General features: G+C 32.3%; 3 protein-coding genes, 1 long non-coding RNA gene and 1 pseudogene across 6 annotated transcripts; 4 read left to right on the top strand and 1 right to left on the bottom strand.

The window, feature by feature from the left end:
* Positions 1-236: 236 nt before the first annotated feature.
* On the bottom strand, positions 237-2,733 carry LOC132803359 (uncharacterized). 2 transcript variants are annotated; one of them, XR_009638535.1, is made up of 3 exons: positions 2,646-2,733; positions 2,284-2,360; positions 237-511 (listed from the first exon to the last, which is right to left on the bottom strand). It is a non-coding gene; the product is annotated as an uncharacterized LOC132803359 (long non-coding RNA). The 2 variants fall into 2 exon arrangements; XR_009638536.1 differs by lacking the exon at positions 2,646-2,733 and adding an exon at positions 2,455-2,502.
* Positions 2,734-5,669: 2,936 nt separating this feature from the next.
* On the top strand, positions 5,670-9,612 carry LOC107416651 (jasmonate-induced oxygenase 4). The gene is made up of 3 exons (XM_016025167.4): positions 5,670-6,195; positions 6,763-7,651; positions 8,913-9,612. Exons 2-3 carry the CDS (start codon positions 6,845-6,847, stop codon positions 9,159-9,161), a joined length of 1,056 nt encoding a protein of 351 aa, XP_015880653.2. The 5' UTR covers positions 5,670-6,195; positions 6,763-6,844; the 3' UTR covers positions 9,162-9,612.
* Positions 9,613-10,369: 757 nt separating this feature from the next.
* Positions 10,370-13,202, top strand: LOC107416645 (jasmonate-induced oxygenase 1-like; annotated as a pseudogene).
* A 2,978-nt stretch (positions 13,203-16,180) lies between these two features.
* Positions 16,181-21,792, top strand: LOC107416657 (uncharacterized). 2 transcript variants are annotated; one of them, XM_060816876.1, is made up of 7 exons: positions 16,181-16,668; positions 17,425-17,572; positions 18,460-18,651; positions 19,121-19,249; positions 19,864-20,033; positions 20,605-20,735; positions 21,176-21,323. In XM_060816876.1, exons 1-7 carry the CDS (start codon positions 16,452-16,454, stop codon positions 21,275-21,277), a joined length of 1,089 nt encoding a protein of 362 aa, XP_060672859.1. In that variant the 5' UTR covers positions 16,181-16,451; the 3' UTR covers positions 21,278-21,323. The 2 variants fall into 2 exon arrangements, with proteins under 2 accessions (XP_060672859.1, XP_015880663.3); XM_016025177.4 differs by lacking the exon at positions 21,176-21,323 and adding an exon at positions 21,492-21,792 and having other exon boundaries at positions 16,183-16,668.
* Positions 21,793-23,098: 1,306 nt separating this feature from the next.
* On the top strand, positions 23,099-23,864 carry LOC107416647 (non-specific lipid-transfer protein A). The gene is made up of 2 exons (XM_048471897.2): positions 23,099-23,521; positions 23,652-23,864. The coding sequence occupies exons 1-2, from the start codon at positions 23,184-23,186 to the stop codon at positions 23,659-23,661; spliced, it is 348 nt and encodes a 115-aa protein (XP_048327854.1). The 5' UTR covers positions 23,099-23,183; the 3' UTR covers positions 23,662-23,864.
* The last annotated feature ends 1,006 nt before the right edge of the window (positions 23,865-24,870 follow it).

Below are 24,870 nucleotides of genomic sequence, written 5' to 3'. Positions count from 1 at the left end.
TTATATATATATATATATAAAATACTAACTAGGAGGGGAAAGAAACCAATTATATTAACTTTTCTTCACGCCAAAATATTGTTCAATTACAACCTCATACTTTTTATTGATTTTTATTATTTTCCCAAACTCATCAAATTATTTATTTTATATTTTGCTAGGAATTTCACTATATCGATTTGTCTAATGATTTGAAAACAACATATTGGGTATGAAAGAGTAGAATGCAAGTAAAGAATTAAATATTTAAAAGCATGGGATATGATAACTCTTTCTTTAAAAACATTGCAAAACATAATATTGATTATCCAACAGGTAAGTAGGCAACTGAAATATAAAATTCAGGTTGCCAAATACAGCAATTCAATCCAGGAAACTAAATAGATATCAAAATGTCAACTTTGCATCTTCCTACAAAATCATGCAACCAAGTCCAAATCCATATGCAAATCCAGTTTTCCCACATTCTTAAGATTGCATCCGAGTTGCCAAAGGACAATCTAGCACTAATCTGACCAACATAACAATTCTTTTAAAGTGAATAAAAGCATTCAGAAGTCTAACATAGAAAGCAAAAGAGCATTAACCTGCACTATTAACTTCCAATTTGACTTTGCATGTAAAGAATAATAAGTTAAGAAATTAAAATAATAAACAAACATCTTATGCTCACATATTCAATTATGCATTTTAAAAATTAAAATGTTTCTAATAGCTACGGCACTAGAAATTGCAATTATGCATTGTAAAAATTCACATACACAACCTCATGTAACGCAAATATACAACAATTGGATTAGTAATTGCAACAAGAATTAAAAAAAGAAAACAGAGGAAGCAATTTGATTGGGTTTTCTAAGTTATTCAGTGGCAAAAGGCAGTATTTGCTAATAAAAGTATTCTCTTTATGTCAGTAATGACAGCTAACACTTTGACAAAGAAGTAATTGCATGGAATAACAAATTTCACTATCAAGAATGAAAAGGTAACAAGAGTGTGTGTGTGTGTGTAATCAATAATATGTATCACTATAATTCACGGTTGAAACAATATTGGTATTATTGGCAAAAAGAATTGTCAAACGTACAGTCTCATTTTGTTAGTGGCAGCAAGCATGTTAAATGGTTATAAACTAACTCATTTTGTTAGTGGCAGCAAACATGTTAAATGGTTATAAGCTAATCCCAATTTTTAAATATTATATATGCATGAGGACTCAACATGTTGAGTTTCTTTTCACATCATATGCATTGTTCAAGCCTAAAAACAGAATATAAAATGATTGTAAAAAGGCAAATGGATAAATGCAAAAAAGTCAATAATGGGTATTTTTACCACTTAAAAAGACATAAAAATGTCTTGGGACTTCAAATAGCTAAATTTAACACTAAACTAAATTTTTTATTATCACACAAACTTATTTAAAATATCAAGAATGATTATAATGGTAACTGAACAAAAAAGAAATTATTTGACGACGGCAGCAAGTAAACTTTGATAAAATTAGTATCCACAACAACAGGGAAAACAATCATCACTGTTGCTGAGTTTCAAGAATTGACAATCCAACATCAAAAGGAAAGGGATATTTCTGAAGTAACTTGCAAGCCACCTCCTTGATATGTAAGGGAAGCAAGAGTAATCAACCAAGTATTTGTTTCAGTATTTCTAAGTCACTGCCAAAAGAGGCTTACTCAAAATATGCAACTAAGTAACAATTGTGGCTGCAAATATGTTAAATAATTATAAACTAATCCCAATTTTTAAAAGCATGCAGAAGAAAATTCTATGAAATTAATATAATTTTTAGTTTCTTTCCCATTTTTGGTTAATAGAAAATTCTATGGAATGTGAAGGAAATTCGAGTAGCGCAGTATGGCTATAGGCTTCCAGAGAAGAAGAAAGTGAATAGAATAATGTCACTAGTTCTCCCTGAGATACAAGACATGACTATTCTTGATAATCAAGAAGCAAAGTATAAAACCACAGACCAAGTTACATTGATCATTCAAAAGTGCATGAAGAAACTTGTTTTTTAATTTTTGCTGCTTCAGAAGCAAAACACTTTTACACCGTCCCAACTTAAAGCCCTCTTTCACAACATCAATGGGATACAGATATAAGCAAACACATGACTATCACCATCATCTAATTCTAATTCTTTACACACAAACATTACTCAAATTAGTTCTACTTCTCAAATCAACATCACAAACAGAATTAATCTATCTAACGCATGATAATAAGCATCACATTAACGATTGGCAAAAACAGAATACTTACCTTCCACACCCGATGCTTTAGATATAGTTTAAGCCTCCAAAATCAAGCCTTCTTCCTCCTCAATATCAAATGAAGCCCTAACATAAATAGAACGAAGCTTATTTTGCAGATCAACAAATGACATTTGCAACAAAATTTCATAATTTTCCAGCTAAAAAATGATGTACAAACCCGAAGAAGAAGAATAAGATGATGATGATGGAAGATCGACAAAGCAACTAACATTTCCCAAACAAATTTAATACATTTTCAGCTAAAAAAATTATGTAAAAAAACAAAGAAGAAGAACAAGATGATGATGATGGTAGATTGACTAAACAGAAGAAGAAGAATAAGGATGCAACAGAAGATAAAGAACTCACCGGCTAGAGATGCTTCGAATGGTAGTTTAAGCCTCCAAAATCAAGCTTCTTCCCCCTGAATATCAAATCTAGCCCCTACATAAATAGATCGAAACTTATTTTGAATATCAACAAATGACATTTCGCAACAAAATTTCATAATTTTCCAGCTAAAAATTGATGTACAAACCCGAAGAAGAAGAATAAGATGATGATGATGGAAGATCGACAAAGCAACTGACATTTCCCAAAAAAATTTAATACATTTTCAGCTAAAAAAATTATGTAAAACAACAAAGAAGAAGAACAAGATAATGATGATGGCAAATCGGCGAAACAAAAAAAGAAGAAGAAGGATGCAGCAGAAGATAAAGATCTCACTGGCCAGAGATGCTTCGAAGGGTAGTTTAAGCCTCCAAAATCAAGCTTCTTCCTTCTGAATATCAAATCAAGCCCTAACATAAATAGATCGAAGCCTATTTCACAGATCAACAAATGACAATTTCAAAAAAAAATTCATAATTTTTTAGCTAAAAATTAATGTAAAAAAAAACAAAGAAAAATAACAAGATGCTGATGATGGAAGATCGACAAAACAGAAGAAGAAAACATGCTCACCGGCCAGAAATGCTTCAAAGGGGATGGTGATGCGAGATCAAAGATGCTTCAAAGGGGGCGGCCAGAGATGCTTCGAAGAGAGCTCGATCGGACAAAAATGACCCAGTCTCTAAATGGGTCAGATCTATCCCCTTCATTTGGGATAAAATGACCAACGGGACAAACCTGTCCCCCTTCCATTTTTGCTTTCCAAACACCGGACTGGGACCATGTCCTGTCCTGACCTGCCCAATCCTACGTAACAAACATGCCCTAAGTAGATTTTTCATATTTGTGAGTCCCCCATTTATATTACAATATTTCACAAATTGGTTGATCTTGGCATTTTAGCCAGGTTGAAATTGCTTAGGGAGAGGAAGGCTAAGTAAGAGGCTAAGAAGCAAAGGGAAGCCATTGAAGCTGATCAAAGATCCAAATGGCAAACGCTTTGATGCAGCTGTAGCTCAACTTGAGGTTGTTTTTTCCTTTTTTCTCTTCTATTTAAATCCTCTTTTGCATTCTATTTTCTTTGTTCATAAACCGATCATTTGCTGGATGTTATGATCTCTATTATTGGAGTTTTCCTTGCTGTGCTGGAAATCAGGTGAGACTCTCACTACAACATATATAAGGATTTTATAGCATTTTCGAAAAATGCTATCGATAATATAAAATGATAGCATTCTTAATTAAATTAGAACGAGTTAGATAAAATTTTATTTTTTAATAGTATTTTTAAATATTTAACAGCATTAAACGCTTTCTTTTTAGCATTTGAGTATTGAGGATATAGAAATATTGTGTTTCTAAAATTTTAAAAAAAAAAAATCCTGGATATAGATATTCACTGATATTTCATCCTCTTTTTCACCACTACCATCTCTCTCTTTCTATCTTTGTGTCTCTGTGTCCTTTGACACCCACGACGTAAGTGACTTCAGCTACTTTTAGTGAAGCGAAGAAATGTCCAAGGTCCAAAAGGAGTTTCACTCGATGCCCCTTTGTAGATTTATTCGCCTGACATTGAGCATTTTCATTTCGATGGCATCAGCAACCACCTCGACCTCCACACAAAGGGTTTCATTCCCTATGCTTCATTTTCTTCTATTGGATTTAAAGCTTTTTCCAATTTCTCTTTTCTATTAACCTCCACACAAAGGGTTTCAATCCCTATGCTCCATTTTCTTCTATTGGATATGAAGTTTTTTCCAATTTCTCTTTTCTATTTTTGTAATTTCTTTTGATATGAGGTTAGGATTTGAGGTTGCTTTGTTTGCTTTAAATTGTTTATAATTTATTGATTTTAGTATTCATTCATAAACTTCTTTAACTGAGTATTTTTTGGAGTAAGAGAGTAAACTAGTTTCCTTGTCTATTTAAAGTGTGGTATCTTGGGGACGATAAGTGGATTGGTGTACATGATGGTAATCTTACACGACTAATGATGATGTTGGTACAGCAACCCTTTTGAATTAAAAGTACCTCTTTTCTTTTCAAGTTCAAAAGTGCCCTTTTGACGGTTTTGTTGGTTGTATAGTATATTTTTGCTATCAAAATTTGATAGGTAAGGTATATTGAATTTAAAATTTAATATATTTAAAATAAGTTATAAATTTTAAAAGATTTAATAATTTTTGGTAAAATTTTATAAATTTAATAAAATTTTTAAAATTAATATTGAATTCTATATTAATAATTTTTTTTTTTAATTTTATTATTGAAACCGTTTCAAATCTATTAAAAATTCATTATTTTTAAAAATTTTTTAAAATTATGATTTTTTAAATATCATTAGATTTTAAAAAAATTCTACAAAATCTTAATTAATGATTCATTTGATATAACGGATGAAAATAAAATTTTAATCTATAGAATTTTACATAATAGATTTTTTTTTAAAATAACTTTTATTAAAAAATTAATTAGTATTTAGTTATAAATAAAAAAAATTACATTAAATGCTCAATAAAGTTCTACATAAACTAAAAAATAACATTAAATACTTATTTAGTTTCCATATAAATTAAAAATAAAAACTTTTTTAAAAAAGCACAAAACTTTAGATTCTTCTAAATCAATTTAAAAAAACTGGTTTTTTTATCAACTTAATTTTTATCAAATATTTTTATTTTTTAACAAAATATTTTTGGTCTCCAAATAGAATTTTTAACCTAAAAAAAAACTCAGTCAAGTAGACACTAAATATACTTATAGGTTTTAATAAATTTTTATAAAATTCACTAAAATTTAAATTAAATATCATTAAATTTATATATATATATTTTTTTAAATCTAAATTCAATACCTCTAAATTTATAAATACCTTTAATTCTAAACTAAATACATCTTCTTTATTTTTTTATTTTTTTATTTTTTTAAAAAGATAAAATATCATGCACTTTATTATCTTTTTTCGTCAGAGAATACACAAATAAACTTGAAAGACCCATTTAGGGATCAAAATACCAAAACATTCAAAAATTAAAATACCCATATATGCATAGCTAGAAGGAAAATACGCCAATTATCCGTTACACATAGATTCAGAGCCTATCTATTATCTTATGAAGGCTACATCCATATGCAGTATAGAAGGCCGCTTTGATTTTCTTCTTGTTCTTCTTTTCTTTTCTTTTTTTTTTTTTGGTTTTTTGTTTTCTGGATGCTTCCCATGCCCTTCGTTGGAAAATGTTGAAACGTTTATTACGATGACAAACTTTGGCTATCAAGTTTAGTTTCGATAAGGATTCTTTTAGTCTTTTTCTTTATTTATTCATTTATTTATTTGTTAATCTTTTTGAATATCCATTTCCATACTCAACCCACACCGGACCCCTTACAATTTCATCGAGAAGTTGTTGAAAAATACTGGTCGTCTCTTTCGATCAGATAGGGAGGTGCTATAGTGAGTGTTTGGGGCCTTCTGTTGTGGGTCGAACACTCAGGAGAGCAGGGGGAAGTGCTATAGTTTGTGGTAAGGCATCCATACATTTTATTTTTATTTTTCTGGGTGGATTCACTGTGTTTTTACTATTGATTGGTTTGAAATCATTATCTTTTTCTGATTTTTTTTTATTTATTTTAAATCTTCGTTTTTGGTGTGGTGGATTCCTGTGGAGGAGAACAAAATTTGAAGTAATAGATGGCTAATATCATATAATAACTGTTGAAAAACTTTTGTTTGGTGGGTTAGTTGATCTGAAAATGAGTCCAGTAGGTTTTAATTTGTTAAAACGATGGATATAATTGATGATGGAGTAGAAGATTTGTTGCAGATATACTGTATAATTTTGCTTTCTGGGTGTATAGAGGTTAAGGAAGAGATTTTAGGTTAGTTTTCTTAATAAAAAATTTAAAAAAAAAAAAAAAAAAAGTGTTCGATGGTTGAGATTGGGTTTCTTATTTGGTTAGGTTAGTAAAAAACTTTTATGCCTTATCTTCTGATTGAAGTAAAAAAGTGTTAAATCTTTTGCTTCTTTTATTTGAATTTTCATAATTTCTTTTGGATGTGTTTTGATTTTGCTTATCTCATTTTTTCCAGTTAAAGCCCCAATTTTCCATTTGCTTCAAGCAACCACAATCTAGGAACCATCTTTACTGTGTCACTCTGTGTATCCGGAACAATGGAACTAGCTGATCAACTCAACAGAGTCCAAGGCATAGTCCAAGCTGGCCTCACCCAAGTCCCTCCCCAGTACATCCAACCCCCCCAAAACCGACCCATCCGTGCTCCTCTATCACCATCCATAACTGTTCCTGCAATTGACCTTTTCGGTTTTGACCCGGACCGTAGGGATTCAGTTCGAGAATCTATTGGGCATGCTTGCAGAGAATGGGGTGCCTTCCATGTCACTGGCCATGGAATCCCCATTGAGTTGCTTAGGCGCGTTAAGGAAATAGGCCTCACCTTCTTTAACAACAGCTCCATTGCCGAGAAGCTCAAGTATGCTTGCGAGCCCAACTCTGCAGCCTCTGAGGGCTACGGAAGCCAAATGCTGGAGCGTGATGACACCATTCTTGACTGGAGGGACTATTTTGATCATCATACCCTGCCTCTTTCTCGTCGCAACCCTTCAAGGTGGCCCCACTCACCAGCAGATTACCGGCAGGTGATCGCCGAGTACAGTGATCGAATGGGCTCACTGGCAAAAGACATTCTGGGGTTGGTTTCGGAGAGCCTAGGGCTTCAAACTCGGTGCATTGAGGATGCGGTTGGAGAGTTCTATCAGAACATTACTACTAGCTACTACCCACCTTGCCCTCAGCCAGAGCTTACAGTGGGTTTGCAAGCGCATTCGGATTTCGGTGCAATTACTTTGTTGATCCAGGATGATGTAGGGGGCCTTGAGGTTCTGAAGGATGGAGAATGGGTGCTTGTGCAGCCATTAGGTGATGATGCCATTGTTGTTCTTTTGGCTGATCAAACCGAGGTATTTTTTATTTTCTCACTACAATGGTTTATATATTAGCATCTCTCTGATTTTATTCTCTTTTGTTGTGTGCATTGTACAAAGCCATTGAATTATATGAAATACGAAACAGAGGGAGATGAGGATTGTAAAGAAAGTGTGAGGTTGAGATGTTAAATTTCTAGTATTTCACATGGCTAAAATTATGAAATCATCATATTTACTGGTGCCTATCTTCTTTTGAAACATGATCTGGTTTTAAAAGATATTCTCAAATAAGTGATGGGAAAATTCTTTGATCAGCTGAATTTTCTCTCTGTTAATCTGAACTTGTTTTAACTAAGAAATAGATTACTAGTGACCCCAATAGAACTGTGTTTTGTTAAGACTAGTTACATGTATTAGGTGACCAATTGGATAATAATGATAAGCATAAATTCCAGAACTTTATTTGTCTTCGGCTCTCAGTGATGTTAATATGGTAAGTTAGCTACATTATTTATTCCTGGAATATCATACCTCTGTCCGGCATGTTGTGCCTCTGTTGGTGGTAGCTGGGCTTTAGAAGATTTTGTTTCCAATTTGCTAGTTATTTAAATTATGGCATATGAGAAGATTAAGCAATTTGACCATATTTGCACTGGTTAGGTATTTAATTAGTGTCGGTGCAATTGATCTTGAGATCTTAAAACCAATTGCTTTTTGACGTCTTACTCTGTTTGTGTTGGGACGTATTGCACTATGCTTGCCTGTATGATTTATGTCATGTGTTAGGCCATTGGTTCACAAAGAATATTATCTCTTATACCACCAAGCCAGTAAGCGGTCAATTGTTTGATGCCATTGATGACCACCATTAGTAGAAACTTTCTACCATATAAGGGGCTTTACCCATCTTGTGTTCTGCTGCCGACATTTTTTTGTTCTCATGATTTAATTGATGACTGATTAAATACGATATCTACAATCATGGTAAAATATGAACTAAGCAGCATGATTGATTGCACTGCACAAGTAGTTTCCTTATATTACATCACATTACTGATTGGGTGATTCTGAGGGCTGGTATGATATTTAATTCATCTACTATGAAATCTTCTTTCTTTTCAATCCTGAACTTGAGCAACCTATATGATCATCATAGGTTTTTGGTCTTTTTGTAGTTTCATTTGTATTTCTCTCCTGAGAATTGTTTGATAAATGTAGCTTACATTGGAACAATCAGAGTCTATGATATGATTTTCCTTGTTGTCAAATAACCGATTATCATATTTTCCTTCAGATACTAACCAATGGGAAGTACCGGAGTGCTCAACATAGGGCCGTGACAAATTCCACTCGAGCACGGCTTTCTGTGGCTACTTTTCATGACCCAGCAAAGACAAGGAGAGTATCTCCATGTTCGGATCTTATTGATGATTCTTCTCCTTGTATGTACCGTGAGGTTTTATATGGGGACTATGTATCCTCATGGTATACAAAGGGTCCAGAAGGAAAACGCAACATTGATGCACTTTTGCTCCAGCCTTAGATTGTTCAAAATCTCCAGTCCTATCTTTCTTGGGTTATTCTAATTTTTCTTCACCATCAAATTTTTTTCCAATGGAATCACAGAGCTTTTTCTGGACTCTGTGTGAGAGACTATAGTTTCAACTCTCCTATCCATACTTCTTCCTTTCTCTAGAGGCAGTGGACAAACAAGTCTGATTCTTTTAACAAATTAATTCACAGTGGTGTAGATGAATTTATTTAATTTTCTTTATTTTTTTGGGTAAATAAATTTATATATTTTTCTTGCTTCACTTTTTTCTAGACCAATTCAGATTTCAGATCAGCTGGTAGTGGTTGACGTGATGTAACATCTGGCTACTCTGTGCCAACCTAGCCTTGTCATTGGCATGATTTACATCCATTGGAATGCTTTACTGTTTTGGTGTTTATGTATGTGAGATTGAACGTGCAATTTCTTAGCTGTGGTGTGATATTGTGGAGTCACTGAGAGAATTTTTTACAGATTTTCATGAAATTATGTAGAGATTTGTTCATGATATTATATGTTTGCGGTTTTCCATTAATTAGTAAATCGCTCCAAATAATTCTACCATTTCAACCTCTTTTTTATTACCCAAAAAAAAAAAAAAAAAAAAAAAGGGAGAAGAAGTTATTTTTCTCATTTTCTACTAAATGATGTTCGCGGCGCCAACATCGTATGACTCGTTATCGTGGTGGACTAGGCAATATGTAATCTACTCCAATCCTTCCAAAACTATCTAAATAAATCAATGCTTTTTTCTTTTGTGGTCTTTAAAAACCTTGCTAGTTGAATAATTTAGATTATTTAATTTTAAAGTAAATTTCCAAAAGATAAAAACCTTCTTATTTTCCAATTAATTTTCATTTTACCTATAGGTTGGTGGATTAATAGAAACAAAAAGTTGAATGGGGTAGAGCAGGGGAAAAATGTCTGTAATAATTGGAATATTGACCATACCATTTTATAGAAATATTGGCGGAGATCTTGATAAATCCAGAAAATCTGGAAAAATTAAGAGGACAACATATATTTTATAAAATTACTAATTACAACCTTTTAAAAATGCTAGAACAGTCCCCTTTTTTCTTTTTTTTCTTTTTAGTTTTGCCAAAAAAATGATAAAATAGTTGATAATGCATCATTTCAATTATAGTTTATATATAAAGAACATATACATTACTAATCTATAAAAATTTTGGCTCATTTAGCTGTAGACTCTGAAATTGTTTATTATAAGTATTTTTGAACATGTTTTTATCCAAAAGTTTCCTAATCTATATGTATGATTTGGGTTAATGAATATTTATCTATTTCTAATATATCAGAAACCGTCCCGAGCCAAAAAAAAGTCTGGTCAACCCATCAGAGACCAGAACATGGCCCAAGACGAGCTCAACAAAGTCCCTCCTCGGTACAGCACCGACCCAACTGTTCTCCTTCAGCACCACCATCCAAAACCGTTCTGTTAATTGACTTATTGGATTTGGACCCGAACCATCGAGATTCGGTTCGAGAAGCTATCGGGCTTGCTTGCAGAGACTGGAGAGCATTCCATGTCACCGGCCATGGAGTCCCGGTGGAGTTGCTTCGGCGAATCAAGGAAATGGGCCTCACGTTTTTCAAAGATAGAGCCCAATGGCTGACAAGCTCACGTACTCTTGCAATCCCCAGTCAGCGTCCTCAGAGGGCTATGGAAGCTGAATGCTAGAGCGGGATGACAGCGTTCTCGACTGGAGGGACTATTTTTACCGCCACACTCTTTCCCTCTCTCGCCGCGATCCTTCCAGGTGGCCCCACTTCCCGGCGGATTACCGGCAGGTGGTGGCTGAGTACAGTGATCGGATTGGATCACTGTCTAGAGATGTTTTGGGTTTGGTGTCTGAGAGCCTGGGTCTTCCCACTATCTGCATTGAGGAGGCTGTTGGGGAGTTGTACCAGAATATAACCACTAGTTACTCTCCTCCCTGCCTGCAGCCAGAGCTTACGCTGGGTCTGCAACCCAAAAATTCGGATGTTGGTGTCATTACTCTGTTGCTCCAAGAAGACGTTGGGGGTTCTTTTGGCTGATCAAATTGAGTTTTTTTTTTTTTTTTTTTTTGTCGATTTATTTATAAGTGACTCTGCTTTTATTCATCATATTCACTTTTGGATATCTTCTAATGAAACACGATTTGGGTTTAAAAGAACATCCTCGATTTGAGCGAGCAAAATCAACATTGAGCTGAATGTTGTTTCTGTTGCTTCGGACTTGTTTCAATAAAGAAATAAATCGCTAAATGGCCTTAATAAAGCTTGTGTTTTGTTAAGACTGATTACTTGTATAAGAAGATTCCATTGGATGAATCGTGATAAGCATATTTCCTTGAGTCATATTCCTCTTAGGCTCTCATGATGTTAATATATACTAAAGTAGCTACATTATAGTATCAAGTCCTGGGATTTCAAGCCTTGTTTGACCAGTTGTGCCTCTGTTGGCAGTAGTTGGGCTTTAGTATATCCCTTTCCTATCTGCTAGTTGTGCGAATTGTGGATATGGTTGTTAAGGAGCTTAAAATTTGTGGTGGGGGATAAGAAGATTAAGCAATTTGACTGCAGTTGCTTTGGCTAGGTATTCTTTTATTACCGGTGCAATTAGTTTTTGGGTTTACTGTTTGGGTAAGCCGACCATCTTAAAACAAACTGCTTTAATAGTATCTTTTTTTCTCATTGTTTGACTAAGAATATTCTCTCTTTTTTGCCAATGAGTAGCAACCAATTGTGTGATGCCATTCATGAACACTATTACTAAAAACTTTCACCTATCTGTCGTATAAGTGGGGTTTTACTGATCTTGTGTTCAGCTGCCAATATTTCTTTGTTCTCGTTATTTGATTGGTAAGTATCTACAATTTAAGGTAGCATATGAGCTAGGCAGTGTCATTTTTTAAACTGCGAAAGTATTGTTGCCTTATTTGCATCACATTACTGAATGGCATATCTGAAGGCTAGATGATTTTGAATTCATCTACCATGAAATCCTTTTACTTTCCTTCAAACAGATAGGAAAAATGCATTCCTGAACTTGAACCATCGATAAGATCTTCATAGGTTCTTGGTCATTTTATAGTTTCATTTGCAGTTCTCTCCTGAAAATTGTCTCATTGATTGTTGTTATATTATTTAACATGTTCTCTAATAATAGATTGTTATATCTTCATTTATTAGATTATAACCAATGGGAAGTACAGGAGTTCTCAACATAGGGCTCTAACAAATTCCTCTCGAGCCCGACTTTCCATGGCTACATTTCCTGATCCAGCCAAGGCAAGGAGAGTATCACCCTGTTCACAACCTATCAATGATTCATCTCCTTCTAGATACCGTGAAGCTGTTTATGGAGAATATCTAACTTAACGGCATAAGGGCCCAGAGGGAAAGGGTAGTATTAATGCACTCTTCCTTTCTGGTATTATCCTAAATTCTAATGTACTAACTTTTTTTGTGTTAAACGGAAGCACAAAGCTTTTTCTGGAGATGGTTTGTGGGAGACTACAGTTTCACCTCTCTTATCCATACTTACTTTTTTTTGAGACAGTGGATGCACAAATCTGATCCTTTTACCAAAAATATTTGTTTTTCCTTACTTTACACATTTTTTAACACCATTCGGATTCTTGATCAACGACTTAATATTTTGGATTAGAGCACAAATTTGTGGAAAGGTATTAGTTGTTGACTTGATGTTTTGCATGTGGCTATATTATGTGCTAACACAGCCTTGTCATTGGGAAAGACATACATATTTTGGTCGTTATGTACATGTGAGATTGAAACTGAAGATTTATTCGTTGGCATTATATCCATATTTTGGTAGTTTGGTGTTGTGATTTGGATTTCAGAAAGATAAATCTTCACAGATTGTCATGAAACTGTGTAAATATTTACAATGGTTTCAGGATTTTCATGAAATCTTTATTATTATGCCGTTAATTTATAAATCAACTCCAAATAAGTACCACTTACTTGTAGGGCTTGAGGATGACCGAAATTGGTTGGGAATGTTCTGATCACTGGTTAAGACATGAGACAGGTTTCCAATTATGTAAGTTCAACAAGTTGCCTTCAAAGTTCAAAGTAGAGAGTTCAAAGATAACATATAATTACTCCCTTTAATTTTTTTTTTTAAAAGTTTAATATTCTTTTATGTTTACAATAACCTATACACAAAAAAACAGATTCTTAATCCCCCCTTTAATTTTTGTTAAAAAGTTGGAATATTCTTTTATGTTTACAATAACCTATACACAGATAAACAGATTCTTGATATATTTTATAAATTATCTTTAAAAATATGTATATATAATTTATAAATTGTTTGATATAGTTTGTCTTCAATGCCTTTATTTTTACGTGGTGATAGATTCCAGATAGAAAGTCTAAATTTTTTGTCCTAACTAGGTGCATTAAATAAGTTATCTTTCTTATTTTAATATTTATAAATTAGAGAAAATATATCATTGTTTAACAATGATTAAATAGTTTTTTTTTTTTCTTTTTGGGTAAAAATGATTAAAATGGTAGTTCTATACATTACAATTTGTTGAACCCAAAAAAATCTGACATATTTTATGAGACATAAAATTTGAGTTATATACTTTCTATGGCACTCATGCAAAATGATAATATTTTTAAAATTTAATTTTGATTTTTCTTCTTCTAAGTTTGTAAGTAACAAGTAATTTGATATAAGCCTCTGAGGCACAAATTAATCGACCTTAACTAATAAATTTGAGGTGTACAAATAATATTAAAGGTATCAATTTGTTTATCAACATTTGGATGCTGAAAGTTACTTATCCATATTTAATTTATTTAGCTTTTCAACTGTTCATATATTACAGCATTAATTGGTAAACAATCTTAGTGTTTATAGTATCAGCATTACTCTTATCCTCGGTAAAATTCTTGCCCAACAGAAAAGAGAGAATTTTAAATACTTTTATTTTATTATCAAATTTTTGTTTATATAAAACAAAAATGTCCTGATCATGTTGTTAGTTTGAATTGCATTATGTTTTGACATTTGTCATTTTATTAGTTTGAATTGCATTATGTTTTGACATTTGGAATTGAATTGTAAAGAAGGCCCTAAGCATTTGGTTGTCGTTTCTTATATTTGTCTTGCTCTGCTTGCCCTCTACCGCTACCTTATGCATTCATTTCATCTTTTTCTTTCCGACTTTTAATCTCATATGAATTATGGGTTTTGGGATATTCTTTGTTTGTTCTTTTTCTGTTTTATATCATTTTTATTCATTTTACAACCAAGAATTAAAAAAATAAAAATAAAAAGACTGCTGATTATGGAATTTTTGTTTGCAAGTAACATGTTAAACAAATTGAATAGAAAAGAAATAATAATATTAGATTTTTATCAAATTCATTTATCAAAGACTAAATAATCAGACAAAAGTTTGATATGATATTTTTCCATACTCCACTTGTTTTTTTCATGAAATTCATCTATCTTGAGCAACTAGCATATCCTTTCATTGCATATATATATATATATATATATAAATTTTATATTTTTTTTAATTATTCCAGAATTGTTAAAGGAAGATTTCTCTTGCTACTCCATGTAGGTTCACTTTAATTTAGTATTTAAATTTTCAAGGTATAAAACTTCATAGGTAAAAATATCTTCTTTTCTTTTTCTTTTTTTTTTTTTTTTGGGGGGGGAATCAAAGGTAAAGATATCTAGGTGTACCAACTAATAGCTAGAATATATATTTCAAATGCTAATATATAATAGCTAAGAGTTAGTAGTAATAGTAGCAGCAGCAGCAACTGAAAATCGTGGTACAGACAGTATCAAATTCTTCAACAAAACATTAAACAATTGAAGCAAATTGCAAATCTTTTGGTCTCTACTATTTTACATAGTTTTGTTGGTTAAAAACCAGCAACTTACAAGTTTCGCCCTTCTTTATTCTCCATACTGTTCGGCCTCTCATATGATTGGTTGAGATAGAAATCGAATAAGTGCAATTATACATACCAAATTTGACCATTAAATTTGAAGTTTTTTGTTTTTGTGTTTTTTTTTTTTTTTTTTTTTTGGTGGATTGGATGGAAGACCCTTTAAATTTGAAGTTGATAATTGTATGATATGTGCTGATAACATATGTATATATATATATATATATATAGATATATATACAAGAAATTTACACGAAATCAAACAGCAGATGATGGATGATTAGTAGAAAAACCGTATATTTGACTGAATATATTTTTTCAAGTTCAACTGTTTAAACCAATTTTTATAATATTCAACCACAAAATTATTTTATAATTTGGACAAAGCTTATAATTAAATTATAGGTAAGAATTTTCCATACTACTAATTCAATAATATTTATGCCAAGTAATATGGTATTCAAAGTGCAACGTGTATTTAACTAAAAATATTTATATATTATAATCCTTTCTTTCTTTCTTTTTAATCAAATTCCAAAGATAGAAATACAGAACATTGTTTAATTGCAAATTTCAATGCTTTTACCAACTAAAACATGACGTTTCCCTAAATTGATACACACAATAAAAGAAAAGAAAAATGAAAATTGACGTCAGTAGTAGAAAGTTTCGTCCATGATTTTTTTTTTTTTTCTTTTTAAGTTTGGTTACTTATGTTCCATATTAAGGCCGATGTATAAAAAATATTTTTAAAATCACCAATCAAAGAACTTAAATAAAAGATAGGGTTTGATAACTATGGAAAAATAAAAATAAATAAATTAAAAAAAAAATCAAATCGGAAAGACCATTGCAATGATCTTGGCAAAAATAAAAAAATAAAAAAATAAAAAAATAATCCATAAAATTCAGAAGAAGAGAGTCCAAATACAACCTTTAGTATTTGGCCCATTAGCCGTCACGAATCCCAAATAGTTTCGCTGCCCCCAAAAATAATTAAAAAAAATAATATTTGAAAATTATAAATAAAAAATCTGAAACGCAGTGAAGTGGATTTCGTTTTTCATTTTCAACGTAGAAAAATACTGTATCTGACTCTCTCTCTCTCTCTCTCTCCTCAGCTGTTACTCTTTCTTTCTCTCTCATTGGCTTCTTCCATTTCAATCATCACCATCAATTTTCGGTTTCTGATACACAGAAAAAAGAACCAAAAATACGTAGATACGCTGTCGGATTGGTGGGAATACATATATATATAGATATATCATTTTTTGGCAAACAGTCTTCTCTCAGTCTGATTTGGCGTCCAATTAGATACAGAGAGTGATGAAGAGGTACAGAAATGGCGAAATCTGGGATTTCGAGCACGAAATGCCGGTGGTGGCCGTAGGCAGCAGGGATGTCATTTTGGGATTGGATGGTGGAACAACCTCCACCGTCTGCATTTGCATGCCAATGATCCCCTTTTCCGACCCTCTTCCCGAGCCCCCTCCGGTTCTCGCTCGTGCTGTCGCCGGTTGTTCCAACCACAATAGCGTCGGCGGTAATTTTTTCTGTTTTTTTTTTTTTTTTTTTTAAATCAAAGTTCGAATTTTTGGCATCCTCTTGCTAGTTTGAGTATTCGTTTGGTTATTTCATTCTTTGTGGGCAAAATGGAAATCATAAGCAAAGAAACTATGCACTAGAAACCGCTGAAGGAAAACTGGAAAATTGTTTTAATTACTTGTAATTATGTAATCTTTTGTTGGTATTTAAGTGTTTGCAGTGTTATATATAGAGTGGGTTTCTTTTCTTATTTGTGATTGCGGTGTTATATATATAGTTGGTTTCTTTTCTTAATAGTTTGCTTTTGTAAAGCTGACACCTACTTGGAATTTTTTTTTTTTTTTTGGGTGGTTATTTTCATGAAATTTCAGAATTATTGATTTGTTATCTTTAATTTTTACGTTTTTGATGAACCTATTGTCTTCCTTGATATTTATGTCTGTTGGTTGGTGGGTAAAAAGACTTTGGATACCCTTAAAAATCTTTGCAACTTTGATATAAATCTAGCTTTCAGGTACATTTTCTATCTGGATCATTTAGACCTTTTGAAATGTTAGTGCTTTTAAGTTAGCATCTGAACGGTTGATATCTTTTTCGTATTTTCAATTTTTTCTCTTAAAAATTAATTTCCTCAATGAAAGATGATGTGATTTATTCTTCTTACAGCAGTATATTTTAGGAAAATTATCAAAACTCAAAAGCACGTGAAGTTAGTAATTCTGAAATGATGGTGTCATTTTTCCTCTCAATGTAGAAGCTGCTGCTAGGGAAACATTGGAGCTAGTTATGGCAGATGCGCTTTCAAAATCAGGTTCAAACCGATATGCAGTTCGAGCTGTTTGTCTAGCTGTATCTGGAGTTAACCATCCAACGGATCAACAGAGAATATTAAATTGGCTTAGGTACTATATTTGCTTTTATATTGATGCTTACTATGTGTGTGTGTGTGTGTATTTATCTTTTTCAATAAGATACCTACTTACATTGGCTTCTCAAAATCAAATATGTAAAAGTAAAGTGTTCTCCTTGAATTTCAATTTTTTTTTTTTTTTTTTTTGACAAATTGCTTCTTTTGGTACTTTACTCGAATATAAGGAGACTTTTGGATAAAGAAATTACATGTGTCCGTTCTTTATTACTTTCTAGAGTTGTTCACACGCATTCTTGATATGGTGGATGATTCTATTTATAAATTAGTTTTAATGCTTGTAGATTGATAATGCACTGATCTTACTTGTATTTCTCAATTGTTCAAAGTTCATGATTGGATGTCTTTTGAATTTTTTCTTGTGATCGTGTCGCTTAATTTTTAACCCCAAGTTATTCAAATGTCAAATCAAGAACACGACGTGTAACATAAAAAAATATAAAACAAGAAGGTGTCACAAGGGTGACAAGGTTGTCTATAAGCTTATGGAAATAAGTGTTGTAATGATCTTTGATCTTTCTAAGTTATGCAATGAAGTTGGAAGTACAAGAATGTCTTATTAAGTGGTTTTTGTGCTTTGGCTATCATCAAGTGGAAATAAGGAAGCTCTCAAAATGGACTGTTAAGCAGGGGTTAAAATTTACCACTTGCTAAACCTTAGTTATAGAAAACTAGAAATTTCAAGATAATTGTATCCTTGCTCGTATTATAACATCTTCTGAATTTGTTTGCTTCTTTAGTTCAGTGAATGTGGTTTTAGAGTCAATAATGGCATGGAAAAAAAGTACATGACCACCTTTTTTCTGTTCAGCAATATATAGTCAATATTTAGTTATATATGTTCTCCCTTGATATTAACAGGGATATATTCCCCAGCCACGTAGGGCTATATGTTCAAAATGATGCTGTGGCAGCTCTAGCAAGTGGGACTTTGGGAAAGCTTCACGGATGTGTTTTAATTGCTGGCACAGGGACTATTGCATATGGATTCACAGAAGATGGTAGAGAAGCAAGGGCTGCTGGTGCAGGGCCTGTCTTAGGTGACTGGGGAAGGTACTGGGTTATAATCTTGCGTTTTAGCTTTTATTATATCTTAATTATGCCAAAATATGTAATTAAGGTTGATTGTATTTACTTGGTATGCTACTAGTATATCGAGCAACTCTTGCAACATAAAAAAATTTCGGTGATGCAAATTTGTGATGAGTGGAATCATCTTACAAAGATGCATAAATGGAATGGAAAAGAATCTGACTGGATTCTCATAAAATATTATAATATTATTTTGTTTGCTGAAAAAAATATTTTAATGGAAATTCTTGGGGCTAATAAAACATTTTGGTTTAATTTCAAAGGAATTCCTACTGGTTCAGCACGCAAAGCATTGATTTTTTCCGTGACCTTTTGGGTTTTTATATGAAACCATTCATGATAAAAGTTTTGTTGATCTGCTTATCAGGGATTGAGATTATTTTTTCCTATTTCTGGATGTTTTGAATGAAGGGATGTTTCTTACTTGCAGTGGATATGGAATAGCAGCTCAGGCATTAACTGCAGTGATAAAGGCCTATGATGGTCGTGGTCCACTTACGCTACTTACATCTAGTATTTTAAAAAGGCTTGGCCTGTCTTCTCCAGATGAACTCATCGGGTATATATATCTGAAACTTATATTGTCATCATCACTTATGTGGGTGAAGTTACTAGTTGTCAGTTTGGCATCTTACAGTTGCAGCCAAACTTTATGCAGTTTTTGGAGAGAATAAATGACAAGGTTTGTTCCATTGATCAATCCCTTGGATGTCCTTGGTTAAGGAATGCAGATGTGATTGAAAATTGTATAATAATTAAGAGATTAGATAGAGTAGTCTGCTTCTTGTTGTTCTAATTTTATTATATTTCTGATTAATATCATGAATGTAATGTATTTATGAAAGCACATCCTGAAAGTGGAAGTACTCCTTATCTGGTATTATATTTATCCAAGTCTGCTGAGAATTGAAATCCATGTATTTTCCTTATATTAACATTTGCATGTCTTTTTGTCATTTGATATTTGAAATATGATTTTATCTAGAGTGAGTTTGTGTTGTTTTTTGTTTTTGAGGAATATTCTTGAGGAACTTTATATGAGAGCCTGGTGATCTGTACTTTTGAACAATGATTTACATGATGAGTTAGCTTTGATAAGAGATTTATGGATGTCATACTTGGTTACTGAGTCAGTCATATTTGGTTACTGAGTCTGTACTTCTTTTTGTATAGGTGGACCTATGCTGATCCATCTTGGGCTCGCATTGCAGCACTTGTCCCAGTCGTCATATCTTGTGCAGAGGCTGGTGATGAGGTTGCAAACAGGATTTTGTATGATTCAGTCCTGGAGTTGGCTTCAAGTGTGAAAGCTGTTGTTCAAAGACTTGGCTTGTGTGGTGAAGGTGTGGCATACATCTAGCATGAAAAATACGCTGAGCTTTCCTTGTTGCATTTGTTACAAATTTTTATGGCTAAGAAACAGTGTTTTTTTCTGCAAAAAAGTATAAACAAAATGTTGAATAAAAGAAAATAAAATGCTTGCTAAAAACAAAAATGAAAAGTACTATAGTTTTGTAGGTGCAGTTCAGTGTGCATGTATAATTCTCTGAGATTATGTGTGCAGGGCTGTCACACTCTTCATTCAATTAAATTGAGTTTTAAGTCATGATATTTATGGCTTTTTGTTTCCTTTGCCTGTAACTAACAAATACGAATGGATGGATTAAGGTGAAAGTGCATTTTAAGTGATCATACAACATAACCATGTAAAGACATGGTGTATATAGAATGGTTATATATTTTGCCTACCCACTCTTGGATTCCATTATTGTTTGTGTCATGAATCTGAATAAGTTCTAATGTTTTATTGCAATAAAGAAAATTCTACCCTGGAGTTTATACTTTCAAATGTACCACAATTTGTGTTGAATACGCCTTTATTTTGATCATTATATGGATTCTTTCTTTTTGCAGATGGAAATGGTAAATTTCCCCTTGTCATGGTTGGTGGTGTTCTTGAAGCAAATAGGAGGTGGGATATTGGTAAAGAAGTAATAAAGTGCATCTCCAAGGACTACCCTGGGGCACTTGCAATCCGACCTAAGGTAAACATATTTCATTTTGGTGGAGTAATATTTATCTTAATTAACGAGTAATGACCATGTTGTATTTCTAGTGGCAACTGCTTGTATTAACACTTAAATTCTATTTCATTTAGCATGGTTGGCAACATGAGCTGAAGAAAAAGAAAGCTAGGAATGTTTTAAACTACCTTTAGCTGCATATTTGATGATACTTGGTTTAATGTTACCTAGTGGTATAGGTGGCATAACAAGAATACTTTAATTGGGAACATTGATTATTCCCCACTCAAAGACCATGAAGGATCTAATCCTTTTCCATGAAATGTTTTTGAAAAATTTTCAAAAAAGCATTTGATTTGTTGTTTGAATATTTTTTAATGGAGAATCTTCTTTTAAATTTAGCATTTTCATCATTTTTCTTTAAAATAATTGTAATATTCTGTTAAATTCTGTATAAACAGAAAATACAATGTTTCACACGCGTAACCCTTCCCACGGCTCAACAAAGATATTTGACAAAGGTTGCTTTAACAAGTAATTTTAGTTCCCGTAGATTCCAATAACGTTGAATTATTCATGTACCATTGGATAGACCAGTAAAATTTTAAGGGCAGATTATTTTTCAAAAAACGTTTTGTGAACACACACATTCAGCACTAATGTTTGTTTTAAAGGTCATATTTATCTCTAGCTATGCATGTATTATACGTATGATATCATTTTGTGTATTGTATTGATTACAACTTCTGTATATTGGTTTTCTTGAATCAACAACAGGTGGAGCCTGCAGTGGGGGCAGCATTGTTAGCTTGGAATTTTTTCATGAAAGAATCTCTCAAGAAAGCTTTAAAAAGCTGACCATTCTTCTATAAATTTCATCAACTGTATAGCAGACAACCAACAAAGCGAAAGGGAAACAAGCAGGTTGAAATTAAAAGTAATTATCAATATTCTTATTCACATAATATTAGGTAATTGTTCTATGTGAGTGCTTGTTAGGCTCATTTTTTCAGATGACTTTAGTAGTTGATTTCAAAATGCTGTGTTAGCTTCACGTCGTAAAAGGTCTTCTTGTTCATAGTGATGTGAATGACACGGTTTGGTATTATGATAAAAGCCCCCACACCCCCCCCCCCCCCCCCCCCCCCCCCCCCCCAAACTCCTTCTGGTGTGGTTGCATAGGTTAATAAAAATATATCTTGCTACCGATCTGTGAGTTAAAAATAAATATTAAAAAAAGAAAAGGAAAAAAAGAGAAGTGGTGTAGGTTTCATGGCCTAGTGCCAATGTCTCAAAAGTAAATCTTTTGCTTAATAGCTTGAGTTGCGAAAAGTTGGTACGGTTTCTGCTTTTGCGCTTATTGAGGAAGTCACTTTTGGTTGATTTTGGTTATAAGTGTTTCTTTGATCTGTAGGTTAAAAACATTTCCTGAAAATGATTCAAACACTATCGGAATCAGCTTTTGAGTTCAAAAGCCATGCCAGCCTAACAATGTTTAGCATAAGCCGAAAGTGCTTCCAAATCTAAAAATTATTTATCCCACCAAATGAATAAAAAAATAATAATAGTAATAAATAAATAAATAAAACATCAAATAAAAGGAGCATTCATTACCAAATACACAAAGACAAATTAAATTTATCAAAATTTGGGTATTATTTTTCCATTCAAATTTAATTTGAAAATTCCTTTTGAGACAATCCAGATGAAATTGACCATTGATGTTTAATACCATGTCCATAAAAACAACAAATTGTTTTCTCAATTTTATGGATACGTACTCACTAACATGTTATATTTTACTTCTTTGCAAAACATATATTTTATTAATTTGTTCTACGCTAATTTCACTCCATGATCACATTCTTTTTCAATAAACAGTTTATAACTTGTATCTAAAATTTGTTGGCTTCGAGAGTCTGCCTTATTGCAAAACTGATATGGTTCTGTGGTATGCTAAACATATAATAGCAAAGTGAAGGAACATAAACATTCATATACATTATTCACAGGGTCAGTTTGTCCCATACCTTTATCACTTGAACCCTCTAAAGGACAATTAACATTAGAAAGAAATATTACGATTGCACCTCAAACTTCTCGAAAAACACGGAAACCAAAGCATATTGCCAAGAAACTTTCCTTTATCAAATTGTCATGTTGTAGAACCGAAAGCTTTTCTACTAGAAACAAGCACAAAACCATACTTAGGAAAAAGGTTTAGATAGAGATGGTGTACAAATTCTGTTAAAACTTTCTATTTATGGTTAGCAGGCTGACATTTGAAGCAGAAGCCTTGTAACCGCTGCTCACAAGAATAATCCATCACCATTTTTGTACATTTTCCCCTGTTACCAACTATAAGAAGCCCCTCTCAGTCCCACCCTTTCCATCACACCATAACCAAAACAACCTCATACAGAAACTGAAGCTCAGCAAGCAGTTGAAATTCTCCAACTGATATCGAAGATGAAGAACGTTGCCATAGCCGTGTTTGTAGCTCTAGCCATGGTTGCTTTCATGGTTGAACCGGGACAAGCCATTCCTTGCCCTCAGGTGGAATCCTACCTCTCTCCTTGCGTTCCATACCTCACTAATGGTGGAACACCAACACAAGCATGTTGCACCGGTGTTTCCAACATCCAAAAGAACACTCCAACTGTGGCTGACAGGCAAGGAGCTTGCCAATGTATCAAAGACGCTGCTTCTCGTCTACCTAAGATTGATGAAGCTGCGGCCACCAATCTCCCAACTGCTTGTAATGTCAAAATCGGTGTTCCCATCTCCAAGAGCATCAATTGCAAAGAGTAAGCTAGTTACTTTATGCTTTTTTAGAGTTTTTCATTTGAATTGCTTGCTTTTCTTTCTTTCTTTCTTTTATTTTTTTTATTTTTTATTTTAATAATCTTATTGAATTCTGGTTTGGTTTTGGATCAGTGTGAAATGAAAGATGAGCAATTAATGGAGCAAAGGAATAAAGGGAGGAGAAGAGGGTGTGTTGCTATATGATCTCCTCGGCGGCTATGTCTACCTTGAGAGTCAATTAGTGTATTGGTTCTCCTGTGAGAGAACCATCATATATTCTGAGTCTCGGTTCACCCTGTATTCTCTGCTATCATTTTGTCTTTAATAAAATAAGAGCTTCGTATATTAAGTATTTTCTAGTTACTTGGTTTTCTTCATCATTCTGAAAACATGGTTCAGAAATATGATTGAGGAAGAAATTTCTAAATTTGAGTTTTAATCAAATGGTGGTACTTTTAATCCACAAGGACGTGAAGAATTCCAACAATATTCTCGCTAGGTAGCAAAATGATAAAATAAATAGTAGACAGTGGAAGAGTAAGCGAGCTCTTGAAACAAAAAAATAAATAAATAAATAAAAAGGATTAAAAAAAAAAAAAAAAAGTAAGCAGAATTGAAAGCATTAAGGTAACACTTGAATTTAAAAGAAGATGTTAAAATTACTGGAATTGGATTGTAAACCAGTTTGGAATTAAGCAATGATGATGAAATGTAAAGTGAGAAGAGCACTATAAAACAACATACAGAACAAAATTGAGTGTTGTGAAGTTCAAAAGAAACTTCAAAACTGAGAGTTATTTTGCCAAAATTGGCTTTTGAAAATTAAAAATAAATAAATGAATAAAATAAAATAGGGAAATGTATCAAATCATATCTGTTTTTGGTTTCAATAAAAAAAATAAAAATGATAAACACAAAGTTGATGGCATTATCAAAAGCGCTTTAATCTTTATTATTAGAAGAATTTTAAAAGTATGTTTAATTTATGAAATAAATATAAAAGTAAAATATTTATTGCATAGATTTAATTTTTTTTTATATTTGATAAATGATTAAATTTGACAATATCTATAGGAATAAATATATTTATATTTAAAAAATAATAATTTAATTTTTTTAAATTTTAATTTGGATAAATTTTTAAATATTCTTATCATATTTAAATTTATATTTATTAATCACATACTAAAAATATATAAACAAATATAAAATTTAATTTTTAATTAATTTTGATCAAATTTGAACAATTTTGAAAAAAAAAATTCATAAAGATTAAATTTTGATTTTAAATTAATATTTTTATCAAATATATAAATAAAAATTATTATATTTTTTCTAATTTTTTATTTTT

Source organism: Ziziphus jujuba, chromosome 4, assembly GCF_031755915.1.
Source record: "Ziziphus jujuba cultivar Dongzao chromosome 4, ASM3175591v1".
NCBI classification, from domain to species: domain Eukaryota; kingdom Viridiplantae; phylum Streptophyta; class Magnoliopsida; order Rosales; family Rhamnaceae; genus Ziziphus; species Ziziphus jujuba.
This window is presented reverse-complemented; position numbering and strand designations above follow the sequence as displayed.